Here is a 25,158-nt window from a genome sequence, read left to right as displayed (position 1 = left end):
CTAATCAGTCTCCCATGGGGAACCTTGTCGAACGCCTTACTGAAGTCCATATAGATCACATCTACTGCTCTGCCCTCATCAATCTTCTTTGTTACTTCTTCAAAAAACTCAATCACGTTTGTGAGACATGATTTCCCACGCACAAAGCCATGTTCACTATCCCTAATCAGTCTTTCCAAAGTCGTCCATAGTGCCCTCCTTCAGCACAGTTTTGATATCCCCTCTGACCAGTAATGGAACTCCTCCACCTCTTTTACCTCCCTCTCTAGCCCACCTGTAGCATTGATATCCTGAGATATTTAGTTGCCAATCATGCCCTTCCCTCAACCAAGTCTCAGTAATTGCAATAACATCAAACTGCCAGGAACCAATCCAAGCCCTAAGTTCATCTGCCTTATCTACTAAACTTCTTGCATGAAAACAAATGCAGCTCAGACCACCATTCCCTTTGCGTTCATCATCTGCACCCTGCCTACTCTTACCCTTAGACACACTGACTTCATTATCTAGTTCTTTAGTTACTACCTCCTTAATGTCCACTAACCTCCTCTTTTGGTTCCCATCCCCCCGCTACATTAGTTTAAACCCTCCCCAACAGCATTAGCAAAAGCACCCCCAAGTACATTGGTTCCAGCCCAGCCCAAGTATAGAGCATCCAATTTGTAATAGTGCCATATCCCCCAGAACTGGTCTTAATGTCCCAAAAATCCGAACCCCTCCCTCCTGCACTCTCTCAACCCATCAATTTGAAAGTAACCAATGTGTTTATTGTACTGCATTTCAAGTAAAGACTGGACACAAGTATGAATTACTTTTAAAAATAGTATAAGCTACTTTAGTCATTTACACTTACAAGGTCTTCAGGTTTCTTTCCTTCCATACACCCACTGGGCTAAATGTCTTCTAAAGATACCCCTACCCTCACCAAAGCTCACAACTTCCTCTAGGTTTTCTTCAATCTCCCTTCATGCTCTCTGAGATCATCTTGTCCATGACATTGGTTCCTGCTTTCTCAATGCTTTTCCCATTAAACAGCTAATCACCCAAATCCCCTCCTGGTCCGTGTCAGACAATATTGTTAACAGTCCTCTCCATAACTGGTGTCTGATTTTCCTTTAAATCTGTCATCATCACCATCATCATCATCTCAAACAAAAACAAGCCTCGACCATAGTGTCCTTGCAAACTATCTTATCTCCAACACCCCTGTCCTTTTGAGAATGCTTGCAAGTGTTGTCACCTCCCAAAAACATTTTCATTTCTACTACAACTCAGAGATTGAATCCTTTCAATCAGTTTTCCACCCCGACCATATTATCAAAATGGCTTTACTCTTCTTGAATTGCTAAATCTTTTGACATGGGCAACTGCTTCTCCCAGTCTTTCTACTGTTGTCCAGCTGAGTGGAATTGTTCTCATCTGGAATCCTGAAGAAGGGCTTATGCCCGAAACGTCGATTCTCCTGCTCCTTGGATGCTGCCTGACCTGCTGCGCTTTTCCAGCAACACATTTTTCAGCTCTGATCTCCAGCATCTGCAGCCCTCACTTTCTCCTCCTTGCTCTCATCTGGTTCCAATCTCATCAATCTAACTGTAACCAGGGAACCACTTGCTTTGACTTCTCTTGTTCCCACAGCATTACTTCAGGTATCTTTTGTTCTTTCCTATTTCTGTCATTCACAAACTGTCCCATGGCAATGTCATTTTCATTTTCATGTCCATCTTGTCACTATTTTTCTCAATTCCCTCACTATTGTTGTTACCAGACTGCTTATCCAACATCCAATAGGGGAGAAGCCAAAATTTCCTCCAAATAAATTTTGGGAATACATAAGCCGCTGTTTTCAGTCTGTGCTTCAAGCTCCATTCCTAGCTACCCAGTCCACCCATCTCTCGCCATCACATCTCACATGCCACTGATACATTTATTCATACCTTTGTTACCTCTAAATTTGATTATTGCCATGCATTCCTGGTTGGTCTCCTACATTCTACTCTTGGTTGGTAATGTCATAACTCTCACCAAAACCTATTTATTCATCACTCCTTTTCTCGATGACTGACACTGGTCCTCATTCAAGCACTGTCATAGTGTTAAAATTTTCATGCTTGTTTCCAAATCCTTCCATGGTTCTTTTCATCCTGATTTCTAATCTCTCTATCATCTCCACAAGATATCCATTCTTATTCAATGCTGCCCTCTTGCACATCTGTGTAATGAATCACTCCACTATCAGTGACCAAGCCTTCAGCTGTTTTGGCCCCAAGCTCAGGAATTCCATCTCAACACCATTCAATCACCCCACCTCTCTACCTTGCTTTTCTCTTTTTAGACACTTCTTAAGATGTGATCTTAGACATGTGATCTTTGTGTGGTTCAGTGCCACATATTGTTTCATAGTGCTCTTGTACAATCTCTTGGAACATTTTATTACGCTAAAGGTAAATATAAGATGTTGTTGACATTTTAAATGCCATTAAGTCCAATGAATTAAAAAAATTAAAAACCTTCAACAACAACAGAAATTGTTGGAAAAACACAGTAGGTCTGGCAGCATGTGCGGAGAGCAAGTTACTGGACCTGAAATGTTAACTCTGCTTTCTCTCCTCAGATGCTGTCAGGCCTGCTGAGCTTTTTCAATCAATTTCTGTTTTTGTTTCTGAATTCCAGCATCTGTAGTTCTTTGTTTAGTGTTTGAAAACCAACAAAACTCAATCAGTTCTCAGTTGTGTGCATAACTGATATTGACAGCAGTGTCTGTTGACATCAGCAACTGTGAGCAACTACACATCTGCAATCATTGGGGAATGTACAATTCCATTTACTGATGTCATCATGTAGGCTTTAATTGCACAAACGCATGTGCAATTTTGAACTGGGCTTCAGTGGTCAGGAGAGAGATGCTAAACACAGGGCTGTCGAGTGGTGAGGGGGTAGCCCCCAGAGAATGAAAGAGTCATAAACTATGGAAACAGTCCCTTAGATCCAACTCATCTAGGCCAACCAGGTTTCCCAAACTAAACTATTCTCATTTGCCTGTATTTGGTCCATATGTCTGCCTTTCCTGACTGTGGCCCTCATTTTAGGGCCCAGACGCCGAAAGGCAGGGGGCAGGCATCAAGAAGAACCCAGGACCTGGTAGGGGCGTGGGGCAAGAAAGTCCCTGTAGCTGGCAGATCCTCTCCCCTCTGTCTCCCTTCTGCACTCGCCCCAACTCTGTACTTGCGTCCTCATGATCTCTCCCAGATTCTGATCTCTCATGCCCCATCTGGGGTCCTCCTGATTCCTCTCTGCTTCCACTCCTCCCCCAGCCCCATCCCAATCTCATTCCAGCCTACACAGGCCTGATCTCTCTAACCACATCCTCCCAAAATCTGTGCACATGCAATTTAAAGTGGAACATTGAATGCCTGCATCAGAGTCAGCCAATATTTATATGTCGACTAACAAAAGGAAATCCAATTATCTGATCATTATCTCAATGTTGTTTTGGGATCTTGCTGTGTGTAAATTGGTACCGCAATCCTTTCAACAGTGGCTACATTTAAAAGTCCATTGCCTGTGAAATTGATTATGACGCTGAGTGGTTTCGGAAGGCACCACACAAATGGAAAGCAGAGTCGATAATTCATGTGGATCTATGGTCTGTCAATTTAGCTGACTACAGTGGCATCATTGGTCTTAGCCCCTCCGGGGTTAGAGGCTTGAAATCAACAAGAGTTGCTGGTTTCCAGTTATTAATTCCCTTTGTTTAAATTACATAGGTTTGCTTCAATGCTTCCTTCAGTAAATAACTTATAAACACTCCCTATCTAGGTTTACACATGGAAAATGGCCCTTCAATTCAGTTACCAAAAGGTTGGACACAAATGTTACGGTGTGCCAGCAAGTTGGCACACAGCCTGAAAGAGGTAGAGGGCACAGACAATTGCTGAAGGAAAGCAGTTTGTGTTTAATCCATTAAGAGCATTTATTAGAATTGAAAATTGACAAAAGGTTTTTGCAGAGTAAAGTGTGCAAAAATATTAGTAAATGAACTGAAAAAGTCCTAGGGAGTGTTGCTGAACAAAGAGACCTTGGAGTGCAAGTTCATAGAACGTTAAAAGTGGAGTCGCAGGTAGATAGGATAGTGAAGAAGGCATTTGGTATGCTTTCCTTTGTTGGTCAGAGTATTGAGTACAGAAGTTGGGAGGTCATGTCGCGGCTGTACAAGACATTGGTTAGGCCACTGTTGGAATACTGTTTGCAATTCTGGTCTCCTTCCTATCGGAAAGATGATGTGAAACTTGGAAGGGTTCAGAAAAGATTTTCAAGGATGTTGCCAGGGTTGGAAGATTTAAGATATAGGGAGAGGTTGAATAGACTCGGGCTGTTTTCCCTGGAGCGAAGGCTGAGGGGGTCACCTTAGAGGTTTATAAAATCATGAGAGGCATGGATAGGATAAATAGACAAAGTCTTTTCCCTGGGGTGGGAGAGTCCAGAACTAGAGGGCATAGGTTTAGGGTGAGAGGGGAACGATATAAAAGAGACTTACGGGGCAACTTTTTCACACAGAGGGTGGTACTTGTATGGAACGAGCTGCCAGAGGAAGTGGTGGAGGCTAGTACAATTGCAACATTTAAAAGGCATTTGGATGAGTACATGAATAGTCAGGGTTTGGAGGGATATGGGCCAGGTGCTGGCAGGTGGAACTAGATTGGATATTTGGTCGGCAGGAACAGGAAGGGTCTGTTTCCGTGCTGTACGTCTCTATGACTCTAAGTCAACTACAAATTAATAAGCAAAACTGATCATACCTCGTGATTAATCGTTTTTTGACAGTTTCCAAGTTGATTGGTGGCAATTTTCTCCACGTTTCCAACATGTGTGTACTTGGCTGACTGGCTGTCTCAATATCTGGTGACTGAGAAAATAATTCAAAGTCATTTAAAAAATAAGGTGAGAGATGTATTTATTAAAATGATATTTTAAACAAATGAATTACAAAAAACGTCTGCAGGTAAATAAAATATATTTTATTTATTTACAAGTTGCAGGCACCACCGGCTAGGCCAGCATTTAGTGCCCATCTCTAATGCCCAGAGTCAATTGCTGTGGGTCTGGAGTCACATATAGGCCAGACCAGGTAAGAATAGCAGTTTTCTTTCCTAAAGGACATGAGTGAACTACACAGGACTTTTTCACTACAATTCACAACAGTTTCATCGTCGTCATTTCATTGTTCATTCTAGATTTTAATTGAATTCAAACTTCAACATCTGTCATGACAGAATTCAAACATTACCAGTGTCTCTGAATTAATAAACATCACAAAAGGATTGCAGATGCTGTAAATCAATAACAAAACAGAAATTGCTGGGAAAGCTCAGCATGTCTGGCAGAAATCAAAATTAACATTTCAGATCCAGTGCACCTTCATTGGAACTGGTGGTAGCTATGAAAATGTTGGTTTATATGCAGAAGATAGAGTGGGTAAGGAGTAAACAATGTGTAGGGATAGAGCCCGGAGAGAGAAAAGAGCAGTAGGACAGAAATGAGTCAATAACAACGTGGCTGGGAGGGTGGTTAGTTCATGGAAACTGTCAGTGGATAATGATAGTCTGCCAGGCTTATGTGGTAACAAAGACTGGTGTGTGTGACAGGAGGCTAGAACGAGGGGGATGTCAGACTCTAAAATTATTGAATTCGTTAGAGTCCAGACAGTTGCAGGATCCCGAAGCGGAAAATGAGGTGTTGTTCTTCCAGCTGGCACTTAGCTTCATTGGAGCACTGGAGCAAGTCTGAGTCAGAGATGTTGGCCAGGGAATACGTTAGTGTGTTAAAGTGGCAGAACGTTGATGTTCTGCAAAGTGGTCACCCACTCTAATCTTCATTTCTCCAAGGTACAGGAAACCACACTTGTGAGCAGCAAATGCAGTATATTAGATTATGGGAAGTGCAGGTAAAATGCTGCTCCCCCTGGAAGGTACATATGAGCCCTTGGATACTGAGGAGGGAGGACATAGATGGGTAGGTGTTACACCTTCCGCAATTCTAGGGTGGGGTGCCCTGCAGCCGCTAAAGGTGTAACACCTGCCCATTTACCTCCTCCCTCCTCAGTATCTAAAGGCCCAAACATACCTTCCAGGTGAAGCAGCACTTTACCTGCACTTCCCACAATCTAATATACTGCATTCGGTGTTCACAATGTGGCCTCTTCTATATTGGGAAAAGACTGTGTGACCACTTCACAAAACATCTATATTCTGCCTGCAAAAAAAAACTATGAACTTCCAGTTACCTGCCACTTTAACATGTCACCTTGCTCCCTGGCCAACATCTCCAACTCAGACTTGCCACAGTGCTCCCATGAAGTTGAGCATGCACCTCACTTTCCACTCAGGCACGCTGCAGCACCCTCCACCCACCACCCCCTGGACTCATTATAGAGTTCCATAATTTTAGGGCTTGAACTTGCCCATGTCCTAGTCCCCTACCACACACACACCAGGCCTTGTTATCATATAGTTTGCCATTACACGCTACCTATTGTTAGTCACGAAGTGCCCATTAAGAACTATTCACACTCCCAGCCATTTCATTATCGACTCCTTTGTCTGTCCAACTGTTCTCTCTCTCTTAGGGCTCTACCCCTACCTATCATTTACTCCTTATCCTCTCCCCCACTCTATAGATCATAGAACGTATCAGCGCAGTGCAGGCCATTTGGCCCTCGATGTTGCGCCAACTTGTGAAATTAATCTGATGTCAATCTAACCTACACCGTTCCATTATTATCCATATGTATATCCCACATAAATGCCCTTAACATTGACGAGTCTACTACTGTTGCAGGCAGGCCATTCCACGCCCCTACTACTCTAAGTAAAGAAACTACCCCTGATATCTGTCCTAAATTTGTCATCCATCAATTTAAAATTATGTCCCTCATGTTAACCTTCACCATTCGAGGAAAAAGGCTCTCACTGTCCACCCTATCTTACCCTCTGATTATATGTCTCGATTAAGTCACCTCTCAACCATCTTCTCTCCAACAAAACAGCCTCAGTTCCCTCAGCCTTTCCTCCTAAGACTTTCCCTCCATACCAGGCTACATCCGAGTAAATCTTCTCTGAACCCTTTCTAAAGATTCCTATAATGCGGTGACCAGAACTGCACACAATACTCCAGGTGCAGCCTTACCACCATCTTGTACAGATGAAGCATGACCTTCTGGCTCCAAAACTCAATCTCCCTATCAATAAATGCCAACCCACCTTATTCCTTTTTAATAACCCTATCAACCTGGGTGGCAGCTCTCAGGGATTTATGCACCTGGACACCGAGACCTCTCTTCATCTACACTGCCAAGAATTTTACCATTAGCCCAGTACTCCGCATTCCTGCTCCTTCTTCCGAAGTGAACTACCTCACACTTTTCCTCATTAAACTCTATTTGCCACTTTTCAGCCCAGCTCTGCATCCTATCTACGTCCCTCTGTAACCCACATCTTCTGCATATAAACCTAGCTACCATCAATTCTGATGAAGTCACCAGATCCTAAACGTTAACTTGGATTTCTCTTCACAGACACTACCAAACCTGCCGAGCTTTTCCAGCATTTCTGTTTTTGTCTCTGAATTAATTGTCAACAAACCATTGCCTTCCTCCACTATAACAGCTGTACTTGGAAGGATGACCAACAACTTTAAAAAAAGCTGATAAAGCCAAAAAGAAAACCAACATCACAAAATATGAATAACTGTAAAATGGCAACCTGCTTTGCATCAGGGCCAAGGCCACTGAATTAATTCAGCAACTTTGTCACTCTTGCACCAGAACTTTACTGGTATTTAAAATGCCATTCACAATTCAGTAGTTTCTGAAAAAATGAAGTGTTAATAGATTTACATATAACATACAAAAATCCATGATAAGAGGAATGCAATGAAGCATGAAACTCTTATAATCTCAGCTACAGCTTAACAGGTGACAAAGTAAAGACCACCACACAAGTGACATTTTCTCAAGTAGAATGCAGGCATTTTTGGAAAACAATAAAGTACTCATGATAACATTGCCTAGGGAAGTCAGAATGGACACATCCGTGAAATCTCAACTTGCAACATTCTTTGGATCAATTTTCCAATATATTGAAGCTTCATATAATTCAGCTTTAAAAAGACGTGGAGAAGAGTGAGACATACCTCAAAGTAAGCTTCGGTATGTTGAAGCCAAGTGCTCAGCTCGGCAACACCAAGCAGTGCCACTTGAACCCATTTTTTTAATATGTTATCTCGCTGGAGTATAGTTTGTTATCTGTATCACTTCAGTCCATCCAAATTCAGTGACTGAAAGGTGATCTATATAAAAGTCAGAATCCAGGTTCTCATGCATAAGGCAAGAATTTTACAATTCATAAAATTTGGTTCTATGCTATTCCATTTTAAGAATAACTTGTAATTGTATAGTGCCTTCCATGACAACTTCCAAGCACTTTGCAACCAATGAAGTAATTTTCTAATGTCAATGCTGTAATGTAGAAATATGGCAACCAATTCGCACACAGTAAACTCTGACAATTAGCAATTGATGAGGTCAGATAAACCGTTTCAATGCTATAGATTGGTGGAAATGTACTAGTCAGGATACTGGAGATAACACCAGTACTCTTCTTCCAATCGATGATATGGGATTCTTTACATCCACTAAAGTAGGTAGGTGAGACCTCAGTTTAACAGCTAATCTGAAAGATAGCACCTCTACAGTATACCATTCCCTCAGTATTGCACTAGATGTCAGCTTTGATTTTTGTACTTTAACTCAGACTTCTGAACCAGAAACTTCTGACATAGAGATCAGTGTGCTTCCAACTCAACAACAGTTAACACACTCAAAGCATGTCTGAAATCATAAATCATTTGCCTGCATCAGATATATATGAGATCTACAGATAGTGACTCCTTGATCTTAACTGTGCTGCCTGGGAGCAAATGCAGAAGATTCAAATAATGACCATGATACAGATGGAATCCATATCAGGGTGGAAGGGTGCCACTGTTGCTCAATGGTTAGCACCACTGCCTCAAATTGTCAGGGACCCAGGTTTGAATCCAGGTGTTTGGATGTTCTCCCTATGTCTACGGGTATTCCCTGTGGGTGGTCTGGTTTCTTCCCAAAGTCCAGGGATGTGCAGGCTAGGCGGGTTAACTATGGTAAATGTGGAGTTCTGAGGATAGGGTGGGAGGCTCTTCAAAGGGTCGGTGCAGACTTGATGGGCCTAATGGCCTCTATCTGCACTGTAGAGATTGTATGATTCTATGAATCCTGGTGATCCTCTGGCTCCCAAATTTTAAAAAAAACTTTAAAGGACATATAACTTTTTTAATCTCTCAAATTGTTAAAGCTTATCATTACAATGCAATTGCATAGTTTAGTGTGCCATTTGCTAACTAGAATTATGAAGATGATTATTATTTCACCATGTCTTCATTTTGGATTTACGTACAGTAGCATAATGTAAGAAGGTCCTTTAACTATTCCGTTCCATTCTAATTAGCTGCAGAACACAAATGCATCAAACCTTACGGGAAACACTTTTACTCTTTTGATTTGTTGCTGCTCCCACAGTTTCTGATCATCATCCTCCTCTTCATTTTTTAAACTCTCATCGTCACTTTCATTTACACCTGAAATTATCAAGATTATAGATTACTACAGTTAAGAAGAATACAAGTAATAGTACCAGGAGTAAGCCATATGGCCCTTTGAGTTTGTTTAATTGTTCTATAATGTCATGCCTACATCTCCATATTCACTCCACTTCTTAGCTTCCTCCCTATATCCCCCAAATCAGAGGGCTCAAAATCAATTGATCATGACTTAAATATACTGAATGATTTAACATATAGCATTCTGCAGCAGATAGTTCAAAGGATTTATAAGCTTGAGTAACAGCCATTCTCAATTAATCTTGCATGGTCAGCTCCTCATTCTGAGATTGCACTTACTGATTACAGATTCACCAACCGGGGAAATACTCCGTCGGAATTAACCCTGTCAAAGTCTGGCAGCAAATTGTATTTGGCCAAATTTGATCATTTCCTGAAAATTTCAACATACATTTTCAGGCTGAACGAACTGATAGTCGGGACCTCGGTGTTTATTTAATCCAGAATTTTAACTTGGTGAGTTTTTGTTGATAAATCCATGCCCTATTTCCAGTAATTTTACACTATTCATTTCAATTTGATTTCTGAGTAAAGGTCACTTGACCCAAAATATTAACTCTATTTCTCTCCACAGATGCTGCCAGACCTGTTGAGTTTTTCCAGCAATTTCTATTCTTGTCTCTAATTTACAGCATCCGCAATTCGTTTGGTTTTCATTTAATTTTGTTCACAGATTGTCAGTCATGCTCAACACACCATTTTGTCAATTATTTCCGGGGGCTTAAAGAAGGTGATGGTGTGTCTTCCTGAATCATTCCGTTTACTGTGGTTGTGATGTAGGTGGGGAATTCCAAGACATTTTTATGACTCAATTAGGAAGATTGCACGGATAAGCAAACCCCACTATTCCACAAATGGTCACAAATTTGTATCGACTCAAGTAAACCACCAAAATGATTCATTTGCCTGACTCACCGCTCATTGAGACAAAAGTAATTCACATCAAGTTTTATCAACAACAGAAAAATAATTATTGTAAACAACCTTATCCTTTAACAAATGGTAAGGAAAAATTACTAACCAATTACTACTCAACTTAATCTCAACCCCTTCAAAATCCAGAAGACACAAACACCCAATTATTCATAAACAAGGGTGAAAAAAAAAGGTGGTTTGACATAAGTATTATGGGTGGAAAATATATACAGGGAAACAAATTCAGCATTCAAGAACTTTGACAACATTCAGGATAGAACAGTCTTTATTGGTCTCCCTGTCATCTGACTAAATATGCATTGCCTCCAATTTGGTACGTTCTTTTTGCACTGTATTGATGATGCATTGTGGCAAAATTACTTGAACGGCAGCTCCCTTCATTGTGATGTACTGTATGCAGAAGAGCAATGGTGTTGTGGGTACACATCATCTCCAAGACACATGCTACCTTGAACTGGTCATATACCCTGTTCCTTTCTCATCATTGGCTCAATGTCTTGGAATTCCCTGTCTAACACCATAGTGCAAAAGCCATTACCACAACAAATGTGTTGATTCAAGAAGAACCAATGTATTCTTCTCAGCGACACTCAAAATGGACAACAAACATGGTCTTCCAGAAACACTCACATTCTGAAAATAAATTCACAAATAAAGTTGATCAAGAAAATATTGCTTAGATTATCAATAAAAGTCACCATAAGATAAATTTTGACATCAACTAAGCACTGAGGTCCCAACTAGCAGCTAGATCATTAAACGCAACATCCAGCAAGGATGTTGCTCAGGAATTGATCAGATTTCACCAGATATGATTTGCTCCCAAACAAACCAAAGAATTGCAACAGAAATTGCTGAAGAAATTCTGCAAGAATGGCAGTATTTATGAAGAAGATTCTAAATAAGGGTGGCTGGATCCGAAAAGTTGATACTGCTCTCTCTCCATAGATACTGCCAGACCTTGATGAATTGCTGGAAAATCTCAGCAGGTCTGGCAGCATCTATGGAGAGAGAGCAGGATTAACCTTTCGGATCCAGTCACCCTTCTTTAGAATCTTCTTCATAAATACTGCCAAAGAAGGGTGACTGGATCCGAAAGGTTAATCCTGCTCTCTCTCCATAGATGCTGCCAGACCTGCTGAGATTTTCCAGCAATTCATCAAGGTCTGGCAGCATCTATGGAGAGAGAGAGCAGTATCAACTTTTCGGATCCAGTTACCCTTATTTAGAACCTTCTTCATAAATACTGCCATTCTTGCTGAATTTCTTCAGCAATTTCTGTTGCAATTCTTTGGTTTGTTTGGGAGCAAATCATATCTGGTGAAATCTGATCAATTCCTGAGCAAATCACTTACCTTGCTGGATGTTGCGTTTAATGATGTAGCTGCTAGTTGGGATCTCAGTCACCCTTTCTTTAGAATCTTCTTCACAAATGCTGCCAACCTTGCTGAGATTTTCCAGCAATTCGCAATTTGCTCCCACAATATGGTCTCTGAGATGCAGCCGCCAGCTGTGAACACTACTTCCAGCACCATATGCCATCCTCAGCACGAAGAATTATCAATCCATAAATGCCATATCCAGGGGATTAAACCGAGGGCATTACCAAACACACTGGTAATGTTAGATTACAGAATGAGGAGTCTACTCTCATTCTGAAAGGTGAATGAACAGAGAATGATGTAGCAAACAAATAGATCATTGTGCTTTTGCCAGCTCTTTGAAAGAGCTATCCTTCAATCCCAGTCTTCAACCCTTAATGCATAAGTAAGTTAGTCTTTCTTTGTCAAGTATATATCCAAATTCCTTTGAAACTTATTACTAAATTTTTTTTCACAATTCTTTCAGGCAACACATTCCAAATTACAGTAACCTCTGGATGTAACAAACTCCCATCACATTTCTTTATCTTCTAACAAATTCTTTAAATGTGTCTCCAGTCACCATCTCTCCTGTCATGGCTTTTTATAAGGTTCATATTGCAGGCTTTTGAAAAAGGAAATCAAAATAACATTAGGTTAGTAAACAATACAAGGCAACTACCTTGACTATGTTTCATCACACCTAGGAGGACTCCACTTGATTCTCCAGTTCCTTCATCTCTATCGGATCTGTTTTAATGATGCCACTTTCCACCACAATATTTTTATGAGGTCTTCTTCCTTCTTTAACCAAAGGTTCTGCTCCCTCCCTTAGTCCTTCATCACACTTACTACATTTCCCACATATCCACTCACACCCCCTCTCTCCTTGCCAAACCATGAAGTGGATCCGCTTGTCCTCCCCTTTCGCTGCACTAGTCTCCACTTTCAATGAATAATTTTCCACCATATACACTCTTCCCACATGATGACATCACCAAAGAACATCCTCCCCTCCCCTCTCAGTATGCTGAATGAATCATACCCCCTTAATGATACCCTGGTCTACATCCCAATACACCATACCCTTTCCATGCAAACGCAGAAACTCTAACAGACACCATTCTACCTCCTCCTTCCTTGCTGTCCAAGGCCCAAATATTTTGCCCAGTTGAGCAGACATTTACACTTCGTTCTTTCAACCTAGTGTAATGCACAAGCTGCTCACAATGTGATATCCTCCACAGTGGGAGACTAAAGGCAGATTGGATGACTGCTTTGTGCAACACCCGCATTCAGCCTGCAAACATAGCCTTAAACTTCAAAAGGGATACCATTTTAATTTTCCACCTTATTCTGTTCCAGTGAAGCTCACCTGAAGCACAAGAAACAGGAGCTCATCTTTCAATTCAGTATTTACTGGCTTTTCAGATTCAGCACTAAGTTCAACAACTTCAAACCACAACCTTGAAACTATTCATCTTGTTTCCTTTGAAGTTATTTTTATTTTTTTGCCATTTCACTGCTTTCAGTCAGCAACATAGCTTTGTTCATTTTCTTGCCCTCCCACCACTCTCTTGGACCTGAAAGACTAACTTTTCTGACACACGATTTTGTCTTTCACTCTCCCACAGACCTTGCTTTTGTCCTTGTGACACCCTTCACTTGCTCAAAACTCACTTATTCCTAACTTTTCCCAATTCTGAGAAAAAAAAGGTTGGAAGCTTAAAATATCTTTTTTCCACAGATGCTGCCATAACCTTCTGAGTATTCCACCATTTTCTGTTCTTCTTGCAGTTTACCAACACCTGTAGTATATTGTTTTTCATTAGATCATGGTCTGTGATAATTTTGATTGATAAAACAATTGACCAACCAGGAAATTAAGAGAAATTAGAGATTATATGGTTTTATAACTCACTGCACAATGGGGTCTTTACTGAACAATTTGGTTGCAACATTTCTCTGTACTACATCAGTAGATAAACTTCAAAATGTCATGAATCGCTTCAGGACATTGTGTGATTGTGAAAGGCACTACGTAAATGCAATTTCTTCCATTGTTCACCAACCCTTACCACTTGCAGACATGACATTATCTGGAATCCAAGTCTTACCAATTTCTTCTTCCATTCTCTCTCTCTGTGTTTTCAGTTGCTGGGTGAAGTCTATTCTCCTTTCATGATTATCAAGTTCATCATCACTGGGGTCTTCTTCATTCAACTTCGACGGTGAAGTACCATTTCTTCCAAACGAATGAAGAGGAATGAAGTCAGCTTGGGCTCTGGCCATCTGTCGCTTTTTACGGACAGCATGGATGTACCTAGCACTTGGAATCACTGAACAGAATACAGAATGAAGACAACAGACAAAACAAAAGCCACCATCTATCTGTTCAAAATAAAATTTAAAGCGAAAAACAACCAACAAGGACTTTAATTCCTTTGGCTCATCTTTGGACACAAATCTATACTGTTAGAAACCATAATGGAACGTCTTTAGCTAAAACATGTTTCTACCATTAATGGAATGCAATAACTCAGACCACTGGTTGTACAAGTAATAATTTCTGAAAGATGCATTTGTTTTGCAAATTACTGTCATTTGGACTAAGCTATAGCAAAACGCACTGATCAATCCCAATAAAGAACATTAAAGTAAATTATTTTCTCCCATTTTTCACAGTGAGAAGGGGTGCACCATTCAACAACATTATAGAATAAAAGCTTGCATCATATAGAACCTTTAGCACTGCAGGCTCTTCACTGGGTCATATCAAAAATAATTACTGACTCTAAGCAAAAGGACAAAACATTTGAACAGGCAACCAAATGCTTGATCAAAGAGGTAGATTTTAAGAAGCAGCTTAAAAGGATAGAAAGGTGGACAGACATTAAGCAGTTTGTGGAGGAAAATCCAGAGATAATGGCTTAGATGACAATGCCACAGTCTTCAATTATGGAAGAAAGCTAATGAGGGATCCATGAGAAATCAGAACGCAAAGAATGCAGAGATTTCAAAGGTTGCAGGACTGGAGGGGATTACAATGGCAGCGAGTTGCAAGGCCATGGAGTGGATATGGCAGTAATGCAGAGCCTTGATCTTATCTATTGAATGGGGGCTCAATTAGCTCTGTTTGTGGGCGGCACGGTGGCACAGTGGTTAGCACTGCTGCCTCACAGCGCCGGAGACCCGGAGTGGATATGGCAGTAATGCAGAGCCTTGATCTTATCTATTGAATGGGGGCTCAATTAGCTCTGTTCATAACATGCTGCTTCTATTGTTTAGCTTGTCATCATGTTCACCAGGTTAGCACTTGATTTTTATGTTTGCCAAATGTTGCTCCTGGAATACCCTCCTGCAGTCATTGAAGAAGAGTCAATCCCTGAACTCAATGAAAATGGTAGAGTTAGAGATATGACAGGCTATGAATTTACAGACTATGAAGGAATAAAATTTCACTGCTGCTGATGGCCCACACACGATAAAGATCACACGTGTAAATATCTCTGGACTTTATTCAGTGCTTTTACCTTTTATAGTAGAGACAAAACTGTACTTTGTGTGCAAAGTGCAGCCTGATAATACTAGGGATAATGTGAAGTAGAGAAGCTGGGAGTTTTCTTTTCAGAAAGGAAATGGTTTCAAGGAGATTTGCTAGAGATGTTTCCACATGCAGGGAAGTCAGTAATCAGAGCTCTCAAAGTTTAAACAATTGACAACAAATATTAAGTCAGGAAATTTACCTTTTTTAAACATAGCAAGTCATCATTTGAATGTGTGACCTAAAAAGCTGTTGGAATTTGATTCAAAAGCAATGTTTTAAAGGAAATTTAATGTTTACTTGAAAAGGGAAACTTGCTGATCTATAAGAGAGGCTTGGGACTAATAGGATGGGTTTTTATAAGTGGCACAGACACAATGGGCCAAGTTGCCTCCTGCAGTGCTTTAAGCTTGTATTCTCTGAAGCAGGGCAATTACTTTCTTATGCTGCTTATAAATGCTGTGGAAGTGAACACTGCTGCAAATATGTGCATGTGAGCAATGCAACGACCCAACTGTAGAGAAATAAATGACAAATTTTCTTCTGTATAAACTCTACTCATCTGCAGATGAGAGGAGCAATTACTGTCCCATTCCCATCTTTTACTTTACCAAACTAAAATAGCCAATAATATTCAAGTTTATTAGCTGCATTTAAAATTCCAAACCTGGTTTCATTTTGTGCTGATATAATGTGGCTGTCTCAGTTTCATCATCTGTTGAATTAATTTCTTCATTTTCTGTATGAATTTCTGTTATCTCCTCATCAGAACCGTTTCGTTTTTGAAAATTTCTTGGTGTGGAATCATGAAAAATATTCTCATCTAGTGAAAGAGAACAGGACATATATTAGTAACAATAAATCTGCATATGACACACAGGGATAGCCAAAGTCTGTTGATTTATTTCAAATAATGCTGTATTATTCAAAATATGACACCTCATCACTTTTACACAACTCTTTCTCCTCCATCTGCAAGCTTAAATGAACAAAATAAATCTTCAAACTATCAGTTTTGCTTACATCATATGCTGAGGAAAGTTCCTTTGCAATCGAGAGGAGAGGACAGAAGTAGGGGCATTATTTGTGCTCAGTCTCTGCAATGACCAGAGCAACAATTTTAGAATAGAGGTAACTTGACAAGACAGAACTGGAAATATTATCAAAAAGATAGACTTGCCGCTCAAGTTTTAATTTTGTACTCATGAACAACAATTTTTGGACAATCACATCAATATAAACGACAGGAGAAAAAAAGCTGTTTATTGGTTGGCAAGTTAATGCTGTTGGCCAAGGCATTACTAGAGAAAAAGGCAACTAAAGGTTCCCGAAGCTCCTGGTCAACATTTTGACTTTGCCAACCAATAGGCATCTATTTCTCCTTAGCTTAAGTTGTTATGATCATTCTTGGATTTGTTCTCATGAGTTCAAGCCAAAAGCTTTAGCAAAATGTCTCTTTTTCAGGAAATTCATACGCAAGTTGCAGGAATAAATTGACTTAATTTAAATTCAAGCTTTGTAATATCACAATAACCATAAAGCTAATCAGAAGATAAAACTCAGTCATCAAGAAAAGTGCAGCACTGCTAAGAAATTAAATTCAGGCAATGGAGTAGCTATAATGAAGTCAGCCTTAGCATCACAGGTCAGAGAAGAGAAAAATCAGATAAAAATTTATGCTCTGCTGGAATTAACATATACATATAAACATCTGCCAAGAAAAGGTCAGATTCAGCTGCAGTACTGAATATCCGAGCAGCAGTTAATGTGAAGGTTCACATTTGAGTAATCATCAAGTAAAGACCAACCATGGAATTGTATCTAAACAAAAGTTAGCAAAAAGGACAGGCAATGAAATAAAAACAAAGTTAAAAATGAATATGTACACGTTGCAACAGGATGATTATAAACCATTAACAAGCTCTGATTACTTTCAGTACAAACAGCAACACAGTGTGAGATTTATCTTGAGTGTGGTGTACTGATGAATGCAGAAGTGTCATAAAAAACAGATGATTTCACTCAACTATAGAAGTTGAAGCATCTGACATAATCAATGTATGCAGATAAGAAACACCAAAATGAAAACATTCTTCATTAAATATTTCTATTGGTGTTGAAAGACACACAACAATTCTAACCTTTTTTTAAGCAATCCTGATAAAGTTTACCTTTTGAGATATTCTCAGCTTGTTCAACATTATTCTGCTTTTCTTTTTTCCAATGCGATGAAAATAAAATGGTGTTTCCAGTTTTCTTTACTTTGAATTCTTCTCCATCTTCTACAGTTAGAAAAATAAGGTGTATTACAAGTTTATATAGACAGTTGCTAAAATAGATGTGTGAGATAATCAGACAAAACAATTAGCAGATTCATATCGAAGTTCAAACTGAATGAGTGATTTAATCCAAAGTTTGACTATATAGTTTTGACCAAGTAACTTGAATACAGGTTACAGTCAAAATGGTCACAAATTACACAGTTTATGTGTCGGCAAAAGTAAATTTTCCTTCCTGATCCTTCTTGACCTGAACTGCATTTTTTAATCATTGCTGACCAGCTATCCCATGACATTTCTCTCTGTTGTCTAGCTAGACTGGCATTTTGCTCATTAGCTTCCATTCTTATCTAAATATTCGTAGCCAAAGTATTACTTGAAATGGATTTGTTTCCTAATCCTGCACAGTTACCCTAATGATCTATCCTTAGCCCCTTCTATTTCTCATCTACGTGCTGTTCCAAACAACATCAGTAAGCACAGTAATAGTTTTTAAATGTACACAGTTCTACCACTGTTACTAAATCATTAGGGAATTTATCTGACCTCTAAGGTTTGACTAGAAATTTCTTCCAAATAAACACTGGGAAGACTTCAACATTTGATTTCAATCCCCACTTCTTCAAACTCTCTGTTCCATAGCTACTGACTCCATCTCTCATCTTCACAACAGCCTGAGATTTAACCAGATCATTTGCAAACTTGGTATCACACTTGACCACAAAACAAGATTCCAATGTCAATCGCACCAGCACTAAAGACTGTCTGTCTCCACCTCCATAACATCACCTGACTTCACTCAGTCTCGTGCATCCCCTTACTGATGTCCTCATTTGCTTTTGTTATCTGAAGACTCAAATATTCCAATATACTCTTCTCTGATCTCGTACATGACATAAACATGCTTTAAAAATTCTCTTTTTGTTTTTCAAATTGTCGTGTGGCTAGCTCTCCCTAACTCTGTATCCCCAGTCCCATAAACCCGAGATACCTGTGCTGCTCCAATTCTGGTCTTTTGATTATCTCCAATTTAAATTACTCCATTACTGATAGCAATGCCTTCAGCTGCCTATTCAAGTTCTGGAGTATCCATCATACTGTAAAACACCTTCAGATATTTAATGTGCTATTGCTGTTGTTCGAGGAACATTACTTCTGAATTCAGTACTATTAGATTTTCACTATCCCATCCAATCAGAGCTATGCTGTCACAGTTCTGAAGTAATCATGATAGACTTAAAACAGTATCTTTGTTTCTTTTCCACAGATGCTGCCAGACCTGCTGAGTTTCTCCAGCATTCTCCGTGTTTGTTTCAGATTTCCAGCATTTGCAGTAGTTTGCTTTTATGTGAACGTTTAATTCACTGTCACTGCTCTACCGGGTCAGAAGTCACACAACACCAGGTTATAGAAGTTCAAATTGAATGAATGATTCAATCCAAAACTTGAGAGTCCAACAGGTTAATTTGAAATCACAAGCTTTTGAAGCACTCCACCTGACGAAAGAGCAGCACTCAGAAAGCTTGTGATTTCAAATAGACCTGTTGGACTATGAGCTGGTGTTGTATGACTTCTGACCTTGCCCACCCCAGTCCAACACTGGCACCTCCAAATCATGCCTCATCTTCCAGAAATGTCTATCTTGAAGTTCTGCTCTTTTCTTAGTTGAGATTGCAGTTTTAATCTTTTGGTTTATTCACATTCATTGCTTTCTATCTCTCTACTAGTGTTGGATAAAGTGTAAGCTAAAACTCACTTTCTCATTTTCTTCCTCAGTGTCTGCTCCACCTGGCTTCACCTTATTCCACACAGATTCCAAATGAACCCAACCAGGATTACAGGTATTTCCAAGGCACACAATTCTCCTCAGACAGCTGCCCCTGGCTGCATCCTGCAACCTGAGGGGGTGGCATGGCGGGTCAGTGGTTAGCATCACTGCCTCACAGTGCCAGGGATCCAGGTTCAATTCCAGTCTTGGGTGACTGACTCTGTGGAGTCTACACGTTCATCTCGTGCCCCATAGGTTTCCTCTCGGTATGCCAACTTTCTGCCACAGTGTAAGGATATGAAGGTTAGGTGGACTGGCCATTCTAAAGTACCTGGTACTCTCCAGGGATGTGCAAGTTAGGTGGATTAGCCATGGCAAAAAAATAATGTATGGGGGGTGTTGGGTGGGATATTCTTCAAAGAGTTGGTGCAGACTCGAAGGGCTGAATGGAAGCATAGGGATTCTATAATCCATACACAGTGAGACCTGCTTTCAAATGTAAACTCGACCATTCTCCCTTAGTGCTGACTCACACCATCTCCCAGCTGTCCCAGTCTCCAGTTCCATTTCATTCTTTATCTAATTCAATTCTTTAACAAGAAACTATTTTTCTTCCTTTCAAAAGCTAAGGCACAGTGCTGAAGAATTCATACCGAATGAAGCATGAACTCTCTTTCTCTCTCCACAGATGTTGCCAGACTGGAGTTTCTCAAGCACTCTCCATGCTTGTTTCGACACTATCATTTGCTGTATTCTTTATAGAATATTCTTTACAGCGTATACTCAGGCACAGAAATTTCCTGTTTAGATCTCCGTAAATTGCCTATTCTGTATCAGAAGGTTTTGACCTAGAAACAAAATTGACCAAGTTGGGTGCTGGGCAATTCAGGTCAAAAGGGCACTGAATTTGGATTGCAGTTCCACAAAGCTGTCAACAGATTATCACCTTCTCCTCAGATGCTGCCTGACCCAAGTTTTTAAATATTTTGTGTTTTTAATCCACCATTCGCAGTGAAATGAGAGATCCAATTGAGGTACATATGACGCTAAAGGAGATTGACAACGTAGATCAAAATAGTTTCCTCTTGTGAGGCAATGTACAGCTGCAAGTCATTATTTTAGGACAAGGGGTAGCAGCTTTAAAACAGAGATAAGGAGAATTACTTCTCACAAAAGGTCATGAATCTGTGGAATATCTGAGATTGCAGTGGACTGTCGGGACATCGAGTAAATTTAGGAGGAGATAGAATTTTAATTAGCAATGGGTTCAAGTTGAAGGGTTTGGAGGGATATGGGCCAGGTGCTGGCAGGTGGGACTAGATTGGGTTGGGATATCTGGTCGGCATGGACGGGTTGGACCGAAGGGTCTGTTTCCATGCTGTACATCTCTATGACTCTATGAATGGCAAGAAACTAAGAAGCTCAGAGGAACAGACAGATCTTAGAATGCCTGCCCACAGACACATCAATATGAAAGGACAGATTAAAGGGATTGTTAAGAAAACGTTAGGTACGCTTGCCTTTATCAGTTATAGTATAGATAATATAAGTAAGGAGGTCATGTTGCAATGGTTAGGCCCCAGCTGGAGTAGAATGTGCAGTCTTGGTCACACGAATATGATTGCACAGGAAGGGGTGCAAAGGAATACGTGCCTGGTATAGAGTATTTCAGCTAAAAAGAGAGGCTGGATAGGCTTGGGCTATTTGCTTTGCTACACAAAGTTGAGTGGGGAACCTGACAGAGGTGTATACATTTATAAGGAGCATGGATAAAACAAATAGATAGTAAAATTCCCCTTAGGCAAAGGGTCAAGGAGGAATTGTTTTAAAGTAAAAGGAAGGAGGTTTAGAGTTTCTTCAGGAAAAATGTTTTCATCTAGAGAGTGGTGAGGGCTTGGCATGCACTGCTTGGGAGGGTAGTTGAGGTGGGAAAGCTCACAATCTTTCAAGAGCACTTACAGAGTCATAAAGATGTACAGCACGGAAAAAGACCCTTTGGTCTAACACGTCCATGCCGACCAGATAATCTATATTAATATAGCTACATTCCTCTAGATCCTTCCTATTCATATAGCCATCTAAATCCCTTTTAAATAAAATAATTGTGCCAGCCTCCACCACTTCCTCTGGCAGCTCATTCTATACGCACCATGCTCTGCGTGAAAAAGTTGCCCCTCAGGACCTTTTTAAATCTTTCCCTCTTGGATGAGCACTTGACATAACTTCCAAGGCTTTGCACTTCATATGGGAAAGTGAGAAGTGTAAGTGGTGTTTACAATATTTTAGTGATGTGGAGGAGTCAGTATTGGACTGGAGTGGGCAAAGCTACCTGATGAAGGTGCAGTGCTTCAAAAGCTAGTGCTTCCAAATAAACCTGTTGGACTATAACCTGGTTTTGTGATTTTAAGTATATTTTGATGGTTCAGACTCGATGGGCCGAACGCCCTCTTCTGTACTACTGTATGATTCATGATTATAAAGGGACGTTGCACACCCCTGTCTGTGGCTCCATGTTCTTGCTGTAATCATAGTTCAAAGCTTGACAGGTCTGCAGACGCCTAACAGGTGGGCTAATGTGCAGCACTAGTTACCTTCTCTGTCGTACCCAAAGCTCAGCCGACTCCGGTCACAGATACGAGTTTGACCGGCACGTTTTGCAGCGCTCCATTCGACTCCAGCTTCCTCGCTGCCACTATCTGTTGAGGCTGAGCTGGGGCTGGCGGACTGGGCCCTGGCTGAGCCACAGGCTGGTAGAGCGGGTTTGACCACATCCCCGGTCCCGACTCCGGGCTGAACCTGCTCTTGATCATCCTCGCCACTGGACTCGCTCCTCCTGCGGCGGAAATTCCGCTTCGGATTCTTTCGGAACATTCTAAAGACAATCACAGACAGAACACGGCGGCCGCAACGTTCCCAGAGCGAGACGGAAGTGGAAGGGGAATCTTCCATTGTTGATTGGGGGTAGGGGGGAGAGGATGACAGCACTGATATACATTTATCGCAAACAACACATTCACATTTTAAATGTCAATACCAACACAGTATGTTATTAAATATTGGCTATACTAGATTATTATTATCCTTTTTCCTGTCAAAGAATATTCGACATACTTTTTAAAAGTCTTATCCAACGTCAACCCCCTACTCATTGATTTAAATCAGAGATTCTAGGTTTCCTTGATGTTTGTAGCAAATACACTGGACGGAGTTAAAATAAAACTAAAGATTCGTCGATGCTGGCGGTCGGAACAGAAAGCAAAAATTGTTGGAGAAATTCAGCAAGTCTGGCAGCATCTGTGGGAAGAAAACAGAATTAATGTTTCAAGTCCGGTGACCCTTCATCAGACCGAACTGAGTTATTGCTTGGAGGGGAAATTAGGTTTTATAATTCCTGAGATAGTTTATTCTTCTTCTCCTACATAGTATATTTTAACAATGTTAATAGAATTAACTTTCTGTGATCATGATCAAGCTACTTTGATAGGTTGATCTGTTAAAGTTGTGGAAATGTGTCAGCTGTGAGGTTTTTAAAAAAAGATTTTGGTATTCGGGTATTTTATGTGGCCCGACCATAAAAACATGCTTGCCACATCAAGATAACAGCGACCTAATCTGACGAGCTAATTCATATCTTATCACAATTGTTTGCTAAACTTTCCATTAACTTGTAGACGCATGTTGTGCCAAAATCATATGCAACGCAAAGTCACCCCATGAATCTGTAAGCATTAATGCCAAAAAATAAACTGACCCCGAATCTCCCAGCAGCATGTGAAAGAAGTGACGCTCCATGCCCCACCATGCAGATGCCAACACACCCACCCCCTACCCAGATGCACCATGTCTCCTTCATTCATGCCAAGCCGATCGAGGATGCTATCTCTATGATTAGGTCGATCCCAAATCCCCAAACAGCAGAAAATCCCCACTACCCATGCAACAATCTCCCATGTCTCCCCCGCCCCCTCACCATGTCAAAGCCTGTCTGAATCGGAGCCCCCGAACTCAGTGAAGGTTGTGCTGAACATGTGCCTTCTTTCTCCCAGGGCTGATTCAGTAGGAGCAAATTACTGCAAATGCTGAAATTTGAACTGAAAACAAAAAATGCTAGAGATCACAACGGATCAGGCAGCATCCATGGAGAAAAAACAAGCTAACGTTTCTAGTTTCAGACTCGAGACTCAACTGAGCTTGCTTTCTCTCTATGGATGCTACCAATTTGGCGGAAGGCCAGGGTTAGAGCCCATCACATGAGCTCTCGCAAATTGCGCTCACATTAGCCAGAAGCTTGCCATCGGAAGTTTGACTGATTCCGGCAACTAGCGCTCCGATAGAACACCCGATTGAACCTTTTCCCTACTCCCCATTCTTTCTCATTTGCGTTTAGCCGAGGGTGGAAAAAACGCTTCAAACTGAAATCTTTCGGATTAACACGGAGAGGTAATAATTTTATTATATTTTCTAGGCAGAATTTTTAAAAAAATGTACAAAACTAAGGTTCAGGAGAGTATGCGCACCATGAGATGGCTTCCCCAAGGTTCTCTCTCATCCACTTCATTGCTGATGGAGTCCAACGCATTATCCAAGATTACCGAAACTATCCAAATCAGAAAGACCGACCTGTCATGTACAGTCGATTAAACGGGTGCTGTTGATCGCAATTCGATTAACTTTAAGAAACACAGATTTGCTGCTGGCAGTAAATTTTCGCCTAGAGGGCTGTGGGTATCTGGAATTCTCTGCTTGAAAGAGTGCTAAAAACTGAACCCCTCACAATATTTAAGAACTATTTAGATGAACCCCACTTAAAACACCATAGCAGGCAAGGCAAAGTGCTGTAACATGGGATTGGAATATATGATAGGAGAAAGTGAGGACTGCAGATGCTGGAGATCAGAGCTGAAAATGTGTTGCTGGAAAAGCGCAGCAGGTCAGGCAGCATCCAAGGAGCAGGAGAATTGACGTTTCGGGCATGAGCCTTTCTTCAGGAATGAGGAAAGTGTGCCAACCGGGCTAAGGTAAAAGGTAGGGAGGAGGGACTTGGGGGAGGGACGTTGGAAATGCGATAGGTGGAAGGAGGTTAAGGTGAGGGTGATAGGCCGAGGTCAGGAAGAAGATTGCAGGTTAGGAAGGTGGTGCTGAGTTCGAGGGTTGGGACTGAGACAAGGTGGGGGGAGGGGAAATTAGGAAACTGGAGAAGTCTAAGTTCATCCCTTGTGGTTGGAGGGTTCCTAGGCGGAAGATGAGGTGCTCTTCCTCCAGCCGTCGTGTTGCTATGGTCTGGCGATGGAAGAGTCCAAGGACCTGCATGTCCTTGGTGGAGTGGGAGGGGGAGTTGAAGTGTTGAGCCACGGGGTGGTTGGGTTGGTTGGTCCGGGTGTCCCAGAGGTGTTCCCTGAAACGCTCCGCAAGTAGCCGGCCTGTCTCCCCAATATAGAGGAGGCCACATCAGGTGCAGCGGATGCAATAGATGATGTGTGTGGAGGTGCAGGTGAATCTGTGGCGGATATGGAAATTTCCTTTGGGGCCTTGGAGGGAGGTGACGGGGGAGGTGTGGGC

The 25,158-nt window shown here is 41.0% G+C and overlaps 1 protein-coding gene across 1 annotated transcript in view; it reads right to left on the bottom strand.

Annotated features, from left to right (window-relative positions):
• gcfc2 (GC-rich sequence DNA-binding factor 2) overlaps positions 1-22,582 on the bottom strand; it is a 57,946-nt gene extending 35,364 nt beyond the window's left edge. The window contains exons 1-6 of the mRNA XM_043683047.1: positions 22,191-22,582; positions 17,724-17,834; positions 16,220-16,375; positions 14,126-14,347; positions 9,569-9,669; positions 4,797-4,903 (exon numbers count right to left, since the gene is read on the bottom strand). Of these exons, the coding sequence (XP_043538982.1) occupies positions 4,797-4,903; positions 9,569-9,669; positions 14,126-14,347; positions 16,220-16,375; positions 17,724-17,834; positions 22,191-22,548 (1,055 nt within the window). The 5' untranslated portion in view covers positions 22,549-22,582. The remainder of the gene's footprint in view (positions 1-4,796; positions 4,904-9,568; positions 9,670-14,125; positions 14,348-16,219; positions 16,376-17,723; positions 17,835-22,190) is intronic.
• Between the last annotated feature and the right edge of the window lie 2,576 nt (positions 22,583-25,158).

The sequence above is a fragment of the Chiloscyllium plagiosum genome, chromosome 3, assembly GCF_004010195.1.
Source record: "Chiloscyllium plagiosum isolate BGI_BamShark_2017 chromosome 3, ASM401019v2, whole genome shotgun sequence".
NCBI classification, from domain to species: domain Eukaryota; kingdom Metazoa; phylum Chordata; class Chondrichthyes; order Orectolobiformes; family Hemiscylliidae; genus Chiloscyllium; species Chiloscyllium plagiosum.
This window is presented reverse-complemented; position numbering and strand designations above follow the sequence as displayed.